At 35.9% G+C, this 16147-nt stretch overlaps 3 protein-coding genes and 1 long non-coding RNA gene across 8 annotated transcripts; 2 read left to right on the forward strand and 2 right to left on the reverse strand.

The window, feature by feature from the left end:
• The first annotated feature begins 394 nt into the window (after nt 1–394).
• LOC100118597 (thiamin pyrophosphokinase 1) lies at nt 395–4060 on the forward strand. Of its 2 annotated transcripts, none has more exons than XM_003427753.5 (6): nt 395–975; nt 1397–1516; nt 1676–1824; nt 1912–2019; nt 2415–2695; nt 2774–4060. In XM_003427753.5, the coding sequence occupies exons 1-6, from the start codon at nt 831–833 to the stop codon at nt 2853–2855; spliced, it is 885 nt and encodes a 294-aa protein (XP_003427801.1). In that variant the 5' UTR covers nt 395–830; the 3' UTR covers nt 2856–4060. The 2 variants fall into 2 exon arrangements, with proteins under 2 accessions (XP_003427801.1, XP_001602529.2); XM_001602479.6 differs by having other exon boundaries at nt 2415–2577.
• A 514-nt stretch (nt 4061–4574) lies between these two features.
• LOC116417106 lies at nt 4575–6034 on the reverse strand. Its single transcript, XR_004227377.2, has 2 exons — nt 5863–6034; nt 4575–4931 (listed from the first exon to the last, which is right to left on the reverse strand). It is a non-coding gene; the product is annotated as an uncharacterized LOC116417106 (long non-coding RNA).
• On the forward strand, nt 5786–8027 carry LOC100116293 (NEDD8-conjugating enzyme Ubc12). Its single transcript, XM_031928308.2, has 4 exons — nt 5786–6548; nt 6691–6785; nt 6866–7072; nt 7454–8027. Exons 1-4 carry the CDS (start codon nt 6446–6448, stop codon nt 7592–7594), a joined length of 546 nt encoding a protein of 181 aa, XP_031784168.1. The 5' UTR covers nt 5786–6445; the 3' UTR covers nt 7595–8027.
• A 608-nt stretch (nt 8028–8635) lies between these two features.
• LOC100118635 (importin-7) lies at nt 8636–15652 on the reverse strand. 4 transcript variants are annotated; one of them, XM_031928245.2, is made up of 16 exons: nt 15506–15652; nt 15156–15357; nt 14618–14699; nt 14400–14550; nt 14171–14329; nt 13745–14092; nt 13498–13671; nt 13282–13427; nt 13039–13202; nt 12857–12976; nt 12255–12768; nt 11619–12162; nt 11137–11342; nt 10804–11061; nt 10583–10726; nt 8636–10481 (listed from the first exon to the last, which is right to left on the reverse strand). In XM_031928245.2, exons 1-16 carry the CDS (start codon nt 15541–15543, stop codon nt 10414–10416), a joined length of 3318 nt encoding a protein of 1105 aa, XP_031784105.1. In that variant the 5' UTR covers nt 15544–15652; the 3' UTR covers nt 8636–10413. The 4 variants fall into 4 exon arrangements, with proteins under 4 accessions (XP_031784105.1, XP_032451972.1, XP_032451971.1 ...); XM_032596081.1 differs by having other exon boundaries at nt 15519–15617; XM_032596080.1 differs by having other exon boundaries at nt 15156–15354; nt 15506–15601.
• Nucleotides 15653–16147: the final 495 nt, after the last annotated feature.

The following is a 16147-nucleotide window of genomic DNA, read 5'->3' on the forward strand; positions in this document are numbered from 1 at the left end:
TAAACAGAAAATGTTTAATCTGTTTATTTTCACTTCTAATATTAGATCTTATTAGTTGTATTGTATTAACTCAAATTTCATAATTTTTAAAATAATGTGAAAACTTCCAAATATTGCAAACTAAATTATATTTTTTGTATACTTAATCTTAAAGGCTGAAAAGTACAAGGTTAATATTCAGGAAAAACGTGTTACTAAAGTCATGGCAAAAAATAGCAAGGCTATACTGCAACCAATTACCTTACGTTTAAGTATTATGTTACAGGAATTTTTTAAAAAGCAGTAAAAGCTTTCTTGAATATTGGCATAATTCTTAATAAGTTAAAACAATCTCGGGAGATTTTTTCATCATGTATTTATTTCTAAATAAAGTTAAATATGTTAAAATTGAAATGAAAAAAGGAAACGCCTGCGCAAGAATACAATTAAGTTTCGCATCATTGTCAAGGCTTCAAATACAGGCACCTTTAGCTTGCACATATATGTACATAAACTGGTTGGCGTGTATCGTTCGGCGAAGAGCGACTGCGCGAATAGGTAATGCGTGTAGTGGTCTCTGTGCAGAAACACATTACGTTATTTTGAACAAGGTTCACGTCTAATAGTTTTTCCATTTTGTGCCTTTAAATTTATTGTCAAGTTGAATTTTTACGATTTTCTGTTAAACCAGTGGTCTTAACGTAAAATTTGAGTACACAAAATAAAAGTTGTCGAAGCTATGCGGATAATTTAACCGAGAACGTATATTTCGCGCATGTATAACCTAGAACAACTTGAAGCTATTTGCCGCAATATTCCTTTATAACTGACTAAGAGGTCATATTTTTGTGATGCAAAACGATAATGCTCAGAAAGTTAAAATATGGGATCCACTGAACGTTTTCCGATGTCCAGCGGATTACAACCACGCAGTCGTTGTTTTAAACAGGCCTATTCGATTAGGTTACGATATGGTTTTTCGTCTTTGGAATAAAGGTATCAATATATCGAATTTATGATTGAAAAAATATTGTCATTCAATAATTCATGTTCTTGATTAATTCGCTATTACATTGTCACAGTATGTAATGCATCAAAATAATCATTTTAAATGATAAGATTGTGGCGTAATACATTTTCATAAGGCTGTTATAAATACCTTTAAAGTAACGATTATATCCAATAGTTATACCGTCTTTATATCATAAAACGTAATGAATTAAAATGCACATTTTAGTGATCTTGCTGCTATTATGTCAAAATAAATTTAATACATATTATTTTTAACAAAATACTTATATCATTCTTACATTTTCGTATGCATTGGCATAAATTTGTCGTTTCTTATAAAGACAATGTATTATAGAATTCGAATTTTCTGTATTTCATAATGTTTATACAAAACGGCACATTACAGCGAAAGTGACAGTAACGGTGGATGGCGGTACAAATCGATGGATGAACTACCTTGGCGAAGAACAGACCGAAAATCTCTTGCAAGGAAAATGCAAAGACTATCTGCCAACACTTGTAACAGGTATCTGCATTATCCAATACGTACTGTTGTTGTACTACTTTGACAATGTAAAAATAAATTTTAATTCTTATACAACTGTAGCAATTCAAAGGTAGCTTGACTAGTTGAGAATTTAATATTTCAATTTGAAAGCCGTTTCTTATTGAGCTACTAATTTAGGGGACATGGACAGCATCGAGCCGGAGCTTTTGCAGAAAATGGAGAAAATCGAAGGCACCAAGGTGATACGTACGCCCGATCAAAACCAAACGGACTACACGAAAGCGCTGACGCAATTGCAGCTTTACGCGTCGGCAAATGATATACACGTAATCCTTTTTTAATTAATATTTTGTGCTACAAGGTATAGTGTAGAAATTTAAATTTTTTAAAAACTACATGACCACTCGTTACAGTTGGACGGAATCATCGTTCTCGCCGAAACGTCCGGCAGGTTTGATCACATAGTCGCCAATATCAACACCCTCTACAAAACTAAAAATATCGTCGATCCTCAAACGGAGGTATTTTTTTCCACACCCGACTGAAATGGCCACTTTTTGCGCCTGGAAATCGGGGCAAAAGTAGCATATTTTTCCCGTAAACCTGTTTGCGGGGCAAAAGTAATATTTTTATTTTTTAATGAATGAAACAAAAATATAAAAAAACACGTCGACTTTAAGAAACAAATAGTAGCCATTTCAGTCGAGAGTGAAATAAAGTACTATATGTAACACGGGACGAAAGTAGATTTTTTCCGCTGGTAATTACTGCCAGTAAACCTACCAGCGGGAAAATCTGCTACTTTCGACCCTTGTTGCATAATGTACTATTTCCAATTTTGCCGGCAAATTATTTTTTCTTTAACAATGTCCGAACATAGAGGCTGTAATTAAAATGTGCGATTTCACGAATATAGATAATACAGCTTGCATCAAACTCGCTGACATGGTTGCTGAAAGCAGGCAGACACAAAATACTTATACCTGATAAACTGGTAGTGCAAAAATGCTGGTGTGCTCTTGTGCCATTCGGCAATTCCAGCAGTCGAGTATCGACCACAGGACTACGATGGAATTTGAGTAAGAAAAAGTTTATTCTTCCTTTTCTATACGTGATACCAGCGAGTCACACTATTTACGAAAACAATAGCATTTCTATAAAAAAAAAGCTTGATGTGTACTATGGTGATGGAAATATGTATGTATATGTATATATATTTGTCTTTTTTCGCGCTTATGTAACTGTGTTTGCTCAATAATATAATTTATTTTACAGACGACACTCGCATGGAATTCGGTGGCATGGTGAGCACCTCCAACACGTACAGCGACAATTCAGAAGTGACAGTCACGACTAACGAAGATATCATTTGGTCTATGGGTATTGAGCCGTTTACTACTAAATCTCGTGAAAATTCCAATGGTTCATAATTTTTTCGTGCACGCATTTCGTACGCTGTGCGTCATAATCCCAAGCTCTGCTTCGAACACGTATTGGTTTCATATATCATCATAAGAACTGCTCGTGAACCCGCGAAGCTGATAAAATGTAAATACTGTATGGAGTGGTGCAGAATTGTAAATAGCGCTTTTTAAGAATTAATCGAAGCTTAAATCAAAACATGAAAGTTTAAAACCCGTTATATTTATTTGTACAGAGTATAATTATATATTTCATAGTTTACATAATTCTATAATAGCTATATTATCGCAATACTACTACTGTTATAGGAATTTTATCTTATAAGCGAAAATTATACAGAGTTGTGTTGCTGTTCTTCATTCTAATCTCACGATTTTTTCAAGCTTTCATATCTTTTCTATTCTATACAATAAACTTTGAAAACAAAATGTTCAATAAACTAGGTACATTTTTTAAATATCCTTTTTTTATTGCCATGTACAGATATAATAATTGTTTAAAGAGTCTGAATAATTGTAAAAAGAAAAAGACAAGACGCCGTTCGTTAAGCCAATTTTGATAGAAACAAATGCGCTTATTAGTATTCGTGGAAAAATATTTTCCGAGTGGCAAGCACAATTGGGATTTCTAATTTCCCGGGGAAGATGCGCGCGACTAGTGTTGGAAACGTGACAGTGACCCGTCAAAAAGTTAACATCATGACGGTCGTAAAATTATGACAGGACGTCATAAAATTGTGACGTGACGTCTCGCAATTGGCACGCGGTTTGAAAATGATCCATATCCATCGAAGGTCTGGGGTTCGTGCCCACCTCCCATGAAAAAGACGGCACTACTGAAAATTAAATGATTTTATACCAATCTAACCACAAAATCATAACTTTAATATGATTTTTCGGCTTTCGTAGTATAAAATTCAGTTCGATACTGGTGTGTAAGGTGATTTTTACCACCTGTGACTTTTCTCACTCGCTTTGCTCGTGCGAAAAACGTCACATGAGATAAGTAACCACCTTCTGCACCCTATAGCAATTCGCGGATTCCTCTTAAAGCTGTAGGTCAATTTAGTTAGGGTAATGGCGTCCTCCGAATATCTGTATAGGTTTCCACCAATAATAAACTACAAAAACAAAAAAAAAAGACTAAACATGTGATGTGGCGCATCGATGGTGTCTTAGCTCAAACGGATACTACTCACAGTCAATAAAAATTATAAGAAGAAAACAATCTAACTTTTGGATAAACAAATATTTTCATATAGTTTCAAAAATTATGACATGCGGGTGCATCAATATAGTTGGGTTGTGACGGTCTTAAATTATGATAGTCGTAAATCCAACACCTGGGGGGTTATTCTGAAATCTGAAGTGAAATACTTGAGGATATAGGTTTTATCACTAATGATTTATCACTAGGGATTTTATATATCACCGTGAATAAGAAATTATTCAAAATCTCTAGAATGGTAGATGTTTTTGAGAATGATAGTATAATAACCTGAAAATGTAAACAACATAAGAAAAATACAAAAAATTCATTTAAAATTAATTGTACAGCTTTCACTTGCTTAGTAGCATAATTTATTATACCCTGCCCTTCCTTAATCCATTTCACATTATATACTTATTTACAAATTTTTTATTTAAAAATGATCTCACTCTATAGAATTCTAGCGACTTTATTTATTTAAATATAATTAGGTATATCTAATAATACATTTAATTATTATCATTAATTATTAACATTATCATCATCGATCAAGAAACACTGTCAATCTGACAACGAATAAAGGTCCTTCAAAATGAAGCGAGTAGCGTTTCTTTTATAGGTAGTGCATGCATGTGCATGCATAAATGCATGAATACAAAATTCAATTTTTGAATAATTAAAATATAGGTGGACGAGTCTGTGTCTCTCTTGAATCCTTTGTAAATAATCTTCGCCACGATGTGGATTGATTTCTTGCTCATCATCATCATCTTCTATAACTTCTGGAATCAAGTCCAGTATACTGAAAAAATATTCTAAAATTACACGTGTTACTATTTTCAAAGTTAAAAAAAACAATGCTAGTTTCAAAGTTTTTCATGGAGGGTTATGATGTTATAATTTTTTACTTTGTAATGTATTTTTTTTTAGCAAGGGCTTCACTGTATATTATCAGTTTTAATAGCTTATCTTTTGCAACATTAATCATATAATGGTTTAAATTTTTTCTATAAATGTACATTTGTTATTCGAACAAAAAACAGACTTTGTACGTTAAAGTGGGGTTCTACCAAATATTTAAACTTTTTCCAACTTTTTATGAACATTTTTTATGAGCCGCGTTATTATAGTTGCCACGCTTTCATATCAATAAATACGATATAATAATGTTTCCATTATATCTTTATTTACATTTTAAAAATATTCAATAGCGATAAGCTTTATCACAGAGTTTTAAAAGTGTATCACGTTGATTTTCAAAATCGGTTCGCGCATTTTCATTGCGTATCGCGGAAATAACTAGGAAAATACTATTCATCCCAAAAACATCTACTGCTACAGAGCTGAAAACAATATGTATCGCTCTTTGCTTATCCTGTATCACTGTATTTATCACTTCAGAATAACCCCCCTGTTTTATTTTGACGTCTGTCTTAATTTTGTCATACGGTCTATGGCGGTCTTGCTACCGTCATAACCCAACACTACGCGCGACCCTTTGCTATAGATAGGCGCACACGTGACTCGATACTGCATTATATATATGAAACAGACCTATCCCAACCTATAGCGACTTTTGCGGATGAGTGTAAGACTATATATAGCTATATATGGCTATAGTAAGAGTGGGGCTGTGATATTCGCAAATAATAGAGAGAGAGAGAGAGAGAGAGAGAGAGAGACAGACAGAGAATGCGATAGAGTGAGAGGGCGCTATACGGACGAGCCAATACCCATCGAAGCACAAGCGAAAAATCGTCGCGTCGGCGGTTGTCTTGCAGACTGCTGCGGGGGCAACGGAAAGACTAACACACGATTGTGCCCACTTACTCATCGAAATTCACAATCGCGCGAGAGCAACGACGCCAACGACGTCGACTGCAGACTGCTGATCTTACGATACTCTTCTCTCTCTCTCTTTCTCCCTCGTTACCTATACTCGTTTGCTCTCTCTCTCTCTCTCTCTCTCTTCCCCTTGCTCCCTCCCTATAGTCCCCTGCGCACGTTATAGTCTCAACACTCTCAACACTTTCAAGTCTCAACTCTCAAGAGCAGTCCCTCCGTCTCCGTCTTGTCGTGTGCGTGTCGTGTCCCTCGGCTTGGTTGGCGTGTGTCAAAAAAGTGCAAGGCTATCCGCTATCGTCCTATATAGCGCATCCTCGGGGGAGAGTGCAACGCGATATTGAAGCACACATCCTAAAAGACTCCGAAAACAGTAGTGTTGCTTCTAGTCGACTGTGCGCGCGTTAATTTGCCGTTATTCGCGCCAATTAAGTACTTATATGCCTTCGTAGACTCGACGAACCCCAGTTGAACATGATCAAGTTATTCTCCTTGAAAAACGCCAAGAAGGATGGAGAAAGTCCAAAAACGGGCTCTGGGAAAAAAGCATCCGCAGCACAGCTGAGGATTCAGAAAGGTAGATATAGAGAGCAGTATATTCCTACTGCACTTTAAACTCCACAATCTCTTTGTTGCATCAATATTGCAAATATTGCCTTTTTCCCTGCTGCTTCCTTTTCCGCCAAAAATTTAACTTGCAAATCGTATATCTTTTCTAGACATAACTGAGCTAAATCTGCCAAAAACCTGTAATACAGAGTTTCCAGACCCCGATGATCTGCTCACATTCAAGCTCATTATCTGCCCTGATGAGGTTAGCTTTGATCAAGCATAATTCTTTTTTTACCTTCTGTTTCAAAGAAAAATTTTCTATCATCATGTTATGCATTTTAGGGATTTTACAAAGGTGGAAGATTTATCTTCAGCTTCAAAGTTGGACCCAACTATCCCCATGAACCTCCCAAGGTCAAGTGCGAAACACAAGTGTACCATCCCAACATTGATTTGGAAGGAAACGTTTGTTTAAATATACTGAGAGAAGACTGGAAGCCTGTCCTTACTATAAATTCAATTGTTTATGGGTTACAGTATCTTTTCTTGGTAAGCTTGCATTACACATTTATTATCTTTAAAGTGCTAATTTTTTAAAATATTTTTATAATATAGGAATGTGTTTATGGCAGTACTGCATGTAAAGAAAATATCTTAAATCCATATTGACTACTTATAATAGCATTGATTTAAACTTGATTGTTTGAACAAATTGGTATAAAAGTTACTTATTCATAACTATTATCTATACAAAATTAACTTTTTTTCACTTTATCAATCAGCATTTACTATACCTAGCAATTAGACATTTGAGATAAATCTTCTGTTGCTTCACAATGTAAACCACTTGAAAGATAAATTGAGTTTTCAATTAGTAAAAAGTTAGTGAATTTTTCTATGTGGAAATTAATACTACAATTTTCTTTTTAGGAACCAAATCCAGAGGACCCTCTGAATAAAGATGCAGCAGAAGTGCTACAAAATAATAGAAGGGTGTTTGAGCAAAATGTAGCTAAAGCAATGCGAGGAGGTTACGTTGGACAATATTATTTCCAGCGGTGTCTCAAGTGATACACTGTTTCCTCTTTGCCAACGCCAACACTATGCGCGCCTCCTCAAAGACTTACAATCAGAGGGAGGATACTAAAATATTGGAAGAGTGCAGGGCGGCGCAGTGTATTCGCCGTCGCCTGTGTGTCCACTTTATATATACTTACGTTCTTCACGTCTTGCCAAGCCTCCAAACACTTAATTCATCAAGTATTTTATGCTTTCGGCTAATAATAAATCTACTGAATCTTTGAAGTATACATAGTTCTATAATTTAAATACAAATAAAGGGCCGAGCCCATATGTAGATTTATCATAACAGCTGAAAAGAAGGATTGACAGGCGTGGGAACAGCGTGTATGATCGCTCGCTTGCATAGCTTTAAGTCGTTTCAATCGTTCGCGACACACATGCAAATAAATAAAAATAAAAATTTCATTTTATATTACTCAGACCGTCAATGATTGTTCCTTAGATAGCGTGGACTTCAAGCTCTTTTTTTATTATAACTGCAATGAATCACTGAAGGATTCGCATGATAATCTCAAATTAATACCATCACTGATAATCATCAATATATGCGAATCCTTCACTGAAAAAAGTACAAATTAAAACACTACTAAGTAAAACTTGGCACGAGCATTTATTTCCAAACAGCTACAAAGAGTTAGACAAAATAAATCTTGCACCAAGGCAGTCAGACTTCGATGATCATTCAAGTTACAGGAAAGGTGTTCAAGATGCTTGTTTATTATTATTATTAAGAAGAAAGTACCTATAACTATAAAGTGTAATCCTTGTTCATCACTTTTACACTTATTTTAATATCTATCATTTTTTAATATTTATTACATCATTTTACTTGCCTTGGCGCAAAAGATTTGAATAATTAATTAAAATCAATCGTAACCATTGGTAATGTATAATTATCTACTCTAATGATAATAAAGAAGTCTGTTTACAAGCAATTGTTGCTTTACTTGATCACTCGTGTTAGTCTTACACGAGAATGAACGTATTGGCGTTTGGTTTGGTAAGATAATAAATAACAAACGCTGCATAGTAGACTGCATTTCCAGTTTAATAATAATAATAATAATAATAATAATCATGAAGTTTTTTCACGAACTTCCGTCTAGATATTAAAGCACCAGTATGGCCGTGTGTCTTTACCCCCAACTCACATCTCACACAACGTCGAGAAACTCAAGCATACGACTTCACATAATTTAAATATCGTTACAAAAACGACGCTCTTTATTACAAACAAGGGCTGGCCTTTACGCCAACTTATATTTTATGTAGAAAGAGCAAAAGAACAGTTCGCTTTATCCTCGCTGATTTTTTTTTGTTTTCGACACGATACAGTATACTGTGTTTATTTTTATTGAACTTATAAACTAGAGAAGTGTCCTGGCCTCAGACCGACCTACTGTGATAAACAGTTCTGTCCACCTTAGGTCCCAAATTCAACATCACTTCAAGGCACTTTTTAACGTCTTTATTATTTTTTTCACTGTAAAAAGATCCATCGACGACTAAAGCTCAGTTCTACCAGTGCTCGATTTTGCTTTCTCTACTATTTTTCATAAAAAAAAAATAAAAGTTTGATACTTATATGGCGATCTGGATATTAAATCAATAACTACTTAAGATTCTCCAACATTTATTACTATTTTTTATAAAGAAATTCAGTAGTACGAAAGAGTTGTCCATTTTTAAGTTAATCACAGCACAGAACACCTCTGCTTTGTACGCCGTTATCATTTCGGGCTCTGATACATGCATAATTATTTTTACTTTATCATCCGCTTTAGTTCTCCTACTCTTCATTTGCAATTTTGTCCTTTAACCACCGAGAGAAGGAGCAGCGCAATTTATTCTGCCATACAAACGCTTTCATAAAAATAAATCTACTTTAGCGGCATGAGCTCCTTCTCTCTTTGGAAGATTCATAAGTAATGTAAAGCAATCCTTTGAAAATTATAAAATTGACCGGTAATGACAGGAGGACAGTTTATCATGCCGGCTCTCTGCAAAAGCTATATTGATTATCTGCGATGCATAAAATAGGTAGCAGTTATATCAAGGACACGTGTTCTGACTGTTTATTATGACTATCGCAGACGGGAAATATTTCACGCAAATCACACATGTTCATGGAGCAGGCTTTGTATTTATGAAAAAAATATTTTTGGTTTCTTATTAAAAATTACGTTTGAATATATTTTACATCAACAATTTAACATATTCCTTATTTTCTTCTCTTTTAACAAATATAGAGAAAATTGAAAGAGTTTTATACTTTCTCCTTCAGAGTTGCAGTAGAAACGTCACTAGAACACTTTCGCATAGTAAAAGCCCCGATTATATACCGAAGATGATCTTCGTTGTCTGTTTTCGTAATTCCAATTGATCATGTGCAGGGGCGCAATTTATAAGTATAAGAAATTTAGCTTGACCAAAAATCGTCGCACATTGCATTTGACTATTTTAGATATATTATTATGGCTTAAAAGTCCAAATACTTGCTATTATACTTTATGTAACCGGTTACATAGCATCACTGAGCGACAGCGAATTTTATTTGGTACGGGTCGACATAACCGATCGACAGTGCAAGAGCCTCGTATTTAGATTAAAACGTGGACACGATTTTCTAGTATGTATACAAGTCCCTCCAATTGCCTTACTAATGTACATTTAATTTACACAAAAATAGTAAGTAGGAAATACATAATTGTCTTGGAGGTGGTCATATTGCATTCGCGTGCTACGAGTGTTCGATTCGCTTACCATACAATTTCTTTACTTACATTAGAATAAAAACGTTTATATTTTTATCGGCCTAAAGGCGTGCCACCAAAATTAAACGAAGTGGGGACAGTCTGTGAAGTAAAAGCATAACCTGCGGAAAAAAATTAGATTAATGAATATTAAGAAATTAAATTAAACCTTATATGATATACTCTGCAGTAACAGGCTTGAAAATAATTTTAAAAAATTAACCTCCACTTTGCTCAATTCGTTTGCTCTCTAAAGCTGCTTTGCGTTGATCAGCCAACACTATAATTTCGGTTAATGACGTCTTTTGCCCTGGTGTCAGATGATTAGTTAATGCAGTATACCATGTTGTATCAGTCCTCTCAATGTCTGTTAAAAATATTTAATATTAATAACCAAGCCTCAAGCAAGAAAATAAGATATAGAATAAGATGAAAATTACTCACTTTGCATAACTTCCTTAAAAACGATATATTCATCTTGATTTGTATCGTCGGAGTCGAGTGGAGTGATATAACTTTCGAGAGCAGTTTCTTCGTTAGCATCGAATTCCGAATCGTCATCGTCGCTTGATTTGTGATCGGTCGTTATGGCGCTTTTAATTCCAAACATGTGTTGATTTTGATTTTTCATTACTTTTTCTTCGAGCTCTTCTAAGTAATCTTGACCCGCATCATCAATTTCATCTTCATCTGAAGATAATACTGCAAATAAAAATTAATGTTTACAGTTACTTATAAGTACGTCGTATTACGAAACAGTAAGAACTTTCAAATTGCCTTCTTCAAGATCGCTTTCGTCGTCGCCGTTATCTTCGTCTTCGCTTTCTGCTACTTTAGCAGCATATGCTCTTTTCAGTCCATCAAACAAAAGTATCAAAGATGGAATGATTTGTTGCGCGCACTCGTTAACGGCGGTTGGTCTGTTTGGACCCATACTTATGATCGTACATAATCCGAGAACACAAAGTTTTCTGTCGTGAAGTCTAAAAGATATATATATATATATATATATATATATATATATATATATATATATATATATATATATATATATATATATATATATATATATATATATATATATATATATATATATATATATATATATATATATATATATATATATATATATATATATATATATATATATATATATATATATATATATATATATATATATATATATATATATATATATATATATAAATTAATCAAATGCTTAGATTCAACAAACATTTTTATCAGAAAAGAACAATTACCCTAGGAAGCAATCTGTGTCATGAATCCATTGTTTAATAAAATGTGATGCGATCGGCTCTGCTGACTGTCCTAAAGTACCTTGCAGTCTATCCATGGTTTCGAGGCACAAAGTCGGGTTGTAATACAATGCAGCGATAACAACTTGAAGACACATTGTCCTCAATTCCGAAGTTTTGACCTCTCGCGTCAATCGTTCTAACACGAGTTGTATGAGCGGTGGTATACAGTTGTCAATATGACCCTTGCACTGCAAAATTATTACTTCAAGAAGTTTTGCTGCATGGCATTCGGGATCTTCCCCTGCATCTCCGACCAGCACAGCCTTGCACATGTTAAACATTGCCAAAATATGATTTTCGTTTGATAAAAATGCCGGGGTATCTACAGTGATATAATTATGAAGAGCAGGCATCATGTCTGTAAAGTAATCGAAACCATCTTTTTGGAAAAGCTCATACATCAATTCCAACACTTTCCACATATCTTCGGAAATTGATTTTCCTGTCAAATCATATACAAGCGACAAAGCTTCTTCGTAGAACTCTGAAAATGGGAATAAAATTAATTAGATTTTTTGGTATGAAATTAAAACTTATGTAATTTCTCTATCATATTTTGAGTATTGAGTAATTTACCCATAACACCATGATTGAAAATGTGAGCAATAACTTGTAAAACTATTGGTTGAACTTGAGCTATTATGAGTGGCTGGTTCTCCATTACAGACAATAAAGTTTCAATAGTATTCAATAATCCCATTGCTGTAATAGCTTTTTCGTCGCTACCTTCATCAGTTTCGAGTACCTGGCTGAACGTCGTTGCCAAGTGTTCACACATTTCGACCGCAATCGGCATTAGTTGTTCAGGATACGTGCAAACAATTTTCTGCATCACATTCGTCAAATCGTCATTTTCTGTTAACCTAATGATATTCAAAAGTTCTAACGTAATTTGTTTTATCCAAGGTTCAACGTATTTCTGTGATTTATCTTGAGCCTGAAGTAAACTTTGTAATGCGATAGCTGCTTCAACTCTGACAGGAAGATCTTGATCATTCAAAAGAGCATTAGTAGTTAACCTGACAGCTTCAACTAAAATATTTTCCTGCTTGAATTTGATTTCAGCAAAGTAATGCAATACCCAACAAGCCTACAAATATCATACATCAAATATAATTTTTATATGTTTACTAAAATTGGCAATTGATAATGTTCCAAATAATTAAAAATTAAGATACCCTAGTCCTCATGAATCCTTGTGGACTGTTGAATTCAGGGAATACATACTGCATCAGCATTTTATCCATTTGATCTTTGAAAATTTTTTTCTTTAATAAAATATCCGCTAATGTTCCAACCTGCAGAAAAACGATACATTAGCTTCTCATAAATAAGTTTAAAAATATAATATCAATTTTACCATGTGCAAGGCTCCATCTTTTTGTCTTGGAGTAGTGTTCGCACTTGTCAACACTTCAACACAAAACTGCATGGTTTTTGGCAACATATCCTTTCGCTTTTTACACGCTGAGTGCAATAAAGTTTGAGCTGCTGTTACAGGAGATACAAAATCTTCAAAAATATCTGTCAAGACAGAAACGAAATGCTTGTTGAATAATAATTTTAAAGTGTTGTTAAATCATCTCGAAAATAGATAGTTTACCAAATTTCACTCTGATGTATTCATAAGGATCTGTGAGGTATAATTCTTCATCTTCTGCTGTATACGACATGATAGGGAATAAAACATCGCAAACGATTTCAAACATATGGGGCTTTAAAAATTTCCATGAGAATGCATGACTCACTCTATAAAAAGAAAAATGTTATTTTTACAAGCAAATTAACATGAGCAAAATCTAAAAAAAGGTCGAATTACCCTTGGTCTATATAGTTAAGAGATTGTTGTAAGACACGTGGTGAGACATAAATTTTTCTTCTGTACTGATCCAAAATTTTGAGTAACACTTCAAGTATTCCTCCACTAAATGTTTGCAAGTACCATTCTGAAAATTCTTTGTAGTCTTTGGTGACTGACCCCGGACTTCCATACCTATAGCAGATTCAGTTGTGCAGTCAACGCAAACTTTAATCTAAAATTATTAAGAGTGAATTATTATAAATACCTCTCAAACATTCTCTGAAGAATATGAAGTGCCCATTTTTTACACTTCCACCATGGCAGTTCAGCTCGCTCATCCTCATCTAAATCAGGATTGTTGGTTTCCGGTGGTACAGGTCTATCTGCTACTTGACGAATAACATCCATCCACTGAGAGAAAACTTGTTTCGAAATAAGATCTAGGGGAAGTGTGTATTGAGTCAGGGCAAAGAATATTTTGAGTATTTGCTTTTGAAGAAGGACAGACTGCTCAGATGCATCAGGTAGTAGTCTCAATATCAGTTGGTAAATCATAGGTAACAAAAGATTCATTGCCTCGTGAAGTGGTCCTCTGTCTTCTGCTTTTTTATATCTATATAAAAAATTGTAATTATATTTAAATTGTAAAATCGTAGAGGACAAAAAAAAATTAGAGAAAATTGAAACTAACTCGAAATTTTTTACAAACTGGTACAAAGCTAGAAGAACACCAGGCCAACAGGAAGCATCAGGATTTTGAAGGTATATTGTAATTTTGTCAACAATCTGTGTCCACCTTCCAGGAAAGTCATGTCTAACAATATTGGTAATGCACACACCTAATTGTAACCTGAGGATACAAAAACAGAATTATACCTGCAAACTGTTTGTAACTATTTGCTTTGTTTCTTCAGTCGTACCTAATGAGTTCCGGGGCATGCACAGTGGCATCGACAATGGCATCCCGAATCATGGCTCTGTCCTGCTCATGAATACTAAATGGCACAACTCCATTCTCAGCCTCCTTGTCAGCCCAATTGGTAACGATGAAATTTTTCAAGTAAATGACACCTGAAACAGAATTGCTGATAAAGCTAGGGCCCAGTCTCCTCAATTGATGATTAGCAACCAGACTCACCAGCTTGTCTCACAGGCATATCCACATCGTTAGACATGATCACTTGCAGCAGGCCAGGAGCAAAGCCAATAATTTTGTACATCTGTAAGGAAAAACTCATCTTGCAATCCCCTTGCTAATATAGCATATAACGGCAGGACCATCTTCTCGCCCAGCCGCGAGTAGGTACAAGCAACAAGGTAAGCCATAGCGGTTTTCACCGCGCCGCCAGGCAGCCAACAGACTGCCGCAAGGGGGGCCACGAGTTGGAAAAACGTGGACGACATGCGGAGCGAACGGCACAAGTATACTCGCGCGAGTATAGCGCGAGGGAGAGAGAAACAGAGCTGCGCGCGAGCTATTGCAGCAACAACCAAGGGGAAAAGGTCAAGAACGCGAAGCTGCGAGGGCAAGGACTCGGTCATCAATCCACTGCAGGGCTCCGTACCGCTCGCTCTTATACGGCAAACGAGCGAACACGTTTTTCCGGAGCCGCAGCGCGAAAGCGGGTTAGGTTCGCGGGCGGCGGTTCTCGGCAAGGCGCCTCGGGCTCTCTTACCTGGTTGAGCTGCTCCTCTGCCTGCTTCTGCTGACCCGGGTCTATGGTGGCCCGGAGCAGCTCCGTCAGCTTCCGCGGGTCCATGGTGTGCTCGCGATCTACAGCTGCTGCTGGGGCCTCTGGCTGCTCGAGAGAAGTAGAGAGAAGAGGAGAGAGAGCGCGCGCGTCTCCGCTGCAGGTCGATCCGATCCGCTGCTCGCTGCTACTTATATCAACTTATATATATATATATATATATATATATATATATATATATATATATGTGTGTGTGTGTGTGTGTGTGTGTGTGTGTGTATATAGGTATAGCTCTGCTCTGCGCTCTTCAAAGGCACACGGCGGGCACACGGTACACGGGAGAGCGACCACTGCAACCAGAACCAGTAGACATAGCTTGCACACAGACAGACAGTCCGCGACGAACGCGCGCCGCGAAAGGACTCGCGCTATCCTCGTCTTGGTGGAGCTGAGCTGAGCTGAGCTCGACTCGCTCCCTCCCTCTCTCTCGCGGCGCGGAGCGCTTGCGCGCGAAGCGAATGTAGAGAATGTAGACAGTAGAACTGTAGAAGCGATTAGCGAGCGAGCAATGCGAGTATACATAATACTTATATAGGTATAGAGAAGCTGCTGCAAATACCGCTGCTAGAGAATTTGACTTGGTGCATGCGTTTCGATCCTCCCTGCTTCCTCCGTATCACGTGATTTGTAGGTACTACTTATGCAAGAAATCATTTTGGCGCGCGCTTCGACTACATTTTTAGACGCAATCTCCTTACAGGTATCAGTAGTATAAGGATCGATTCTAAATCACCTCTTGAGATCCACGTACTTTTACTACTAATATTGATGTCGCAGTAGTTAAGCATGGGAATCGCAAGACATTGTATGTCTCATATATACATACGTATGTAAATATATACATACATTCATACTTGATAAACTCTCAAAATCATCAGGGGTTTCCTTTTTTACTACTTACCAAGAATGTAAAAATT

The sequence above is a fragment of the Nasonia vitripennis genome, chromosome 1 (assembly GCF_009193385.2).
Source record: "Nasonia vitripennis strain AsymCx chromosome 1, Nvit_psr_1.1, whole genome shotgun sequence".
Classification (NCBI taxonomy): domain Eukaryota; kingdom Metazoa; phylum Arthropoda; class Insecta; order Hymenoptera; family Pteromalidae; genus Nasonia; species Nasonia vitripennis.

What these genes read in the sequence shown, in the direction of transcription:
- LOC100118597 (XM_003427753.5), top strand. Translation starts at nt 831, where the DNA reads ATGCAAAACGATAATGCTCAGAAAGTTAAAATATGGGATCCACTGAAC. An exon ending in TCTGCCAACACTTGTAACAG is followed by an intron (nt 1,517 to 1,675) that starts GTATCTGCATTA and finishes CTACTAATTTAG; the next exon opens with GGGACATGGACAGCATCGAG. An exon ending in CGTCGGCAAATGATATACAC is followed by an intron (nt 1,825 to 1,911) that starts GTAATCCTTTTT and finishes CACTCGTTACAG; the next exon opens with TTGGACGGAATCATCGTTCT.
- LOC100116293 (XM_031928308.2), top strand. Translation starts at nt 6,446, where the DNA reads ATGATCAAGTTATTCTCCTTGAAAAACGCCAAGAAGGATGGAGAAAGT. An exon ending in ACAGCTGAGGATTCAGAAAG is followed by an intron (nt 6,549 to 6,690) that starts GTAGATATAGAG and finishes TATCTTTTCTAG; the next exon opens with ACATAACTGAGCTAAATCTG. An exon ending in GGTTACAGTATCTTTTCTTG is followed by an intron (nt 7,073 to 7,453) that starts GTAAGCTTGCAT and finishes TTTTCTTTTTAG; the next exon opens with GAACCAAATCCAGAGGACCC.
- LOC100118635 (XM_031928245.2), bottom strand. Translation starts at nt 15,543, where the DNA reads ATGTCTACTGGTTCTGGTTGCAGTGGTCGCTCTCCCGT. An exon ending in TGCAGTGGTCGCTCTCCCGT is followed by an intron (nt 15,358 to 15,505) that starts GTACCGTGTGCC and finishes TGATATAAGTAG; the next exon opens with CAGCGAGCAGCGGATCGGAT. An exon ending in AAGGATTCATGAGGACTAGG is followed by an intron (nt 12,769 to 12,856) that starts GTATCTTAATTT and finishes TGATATTTGTAG; the next exon opens with GCTTGTTGGGTATTGCATTA.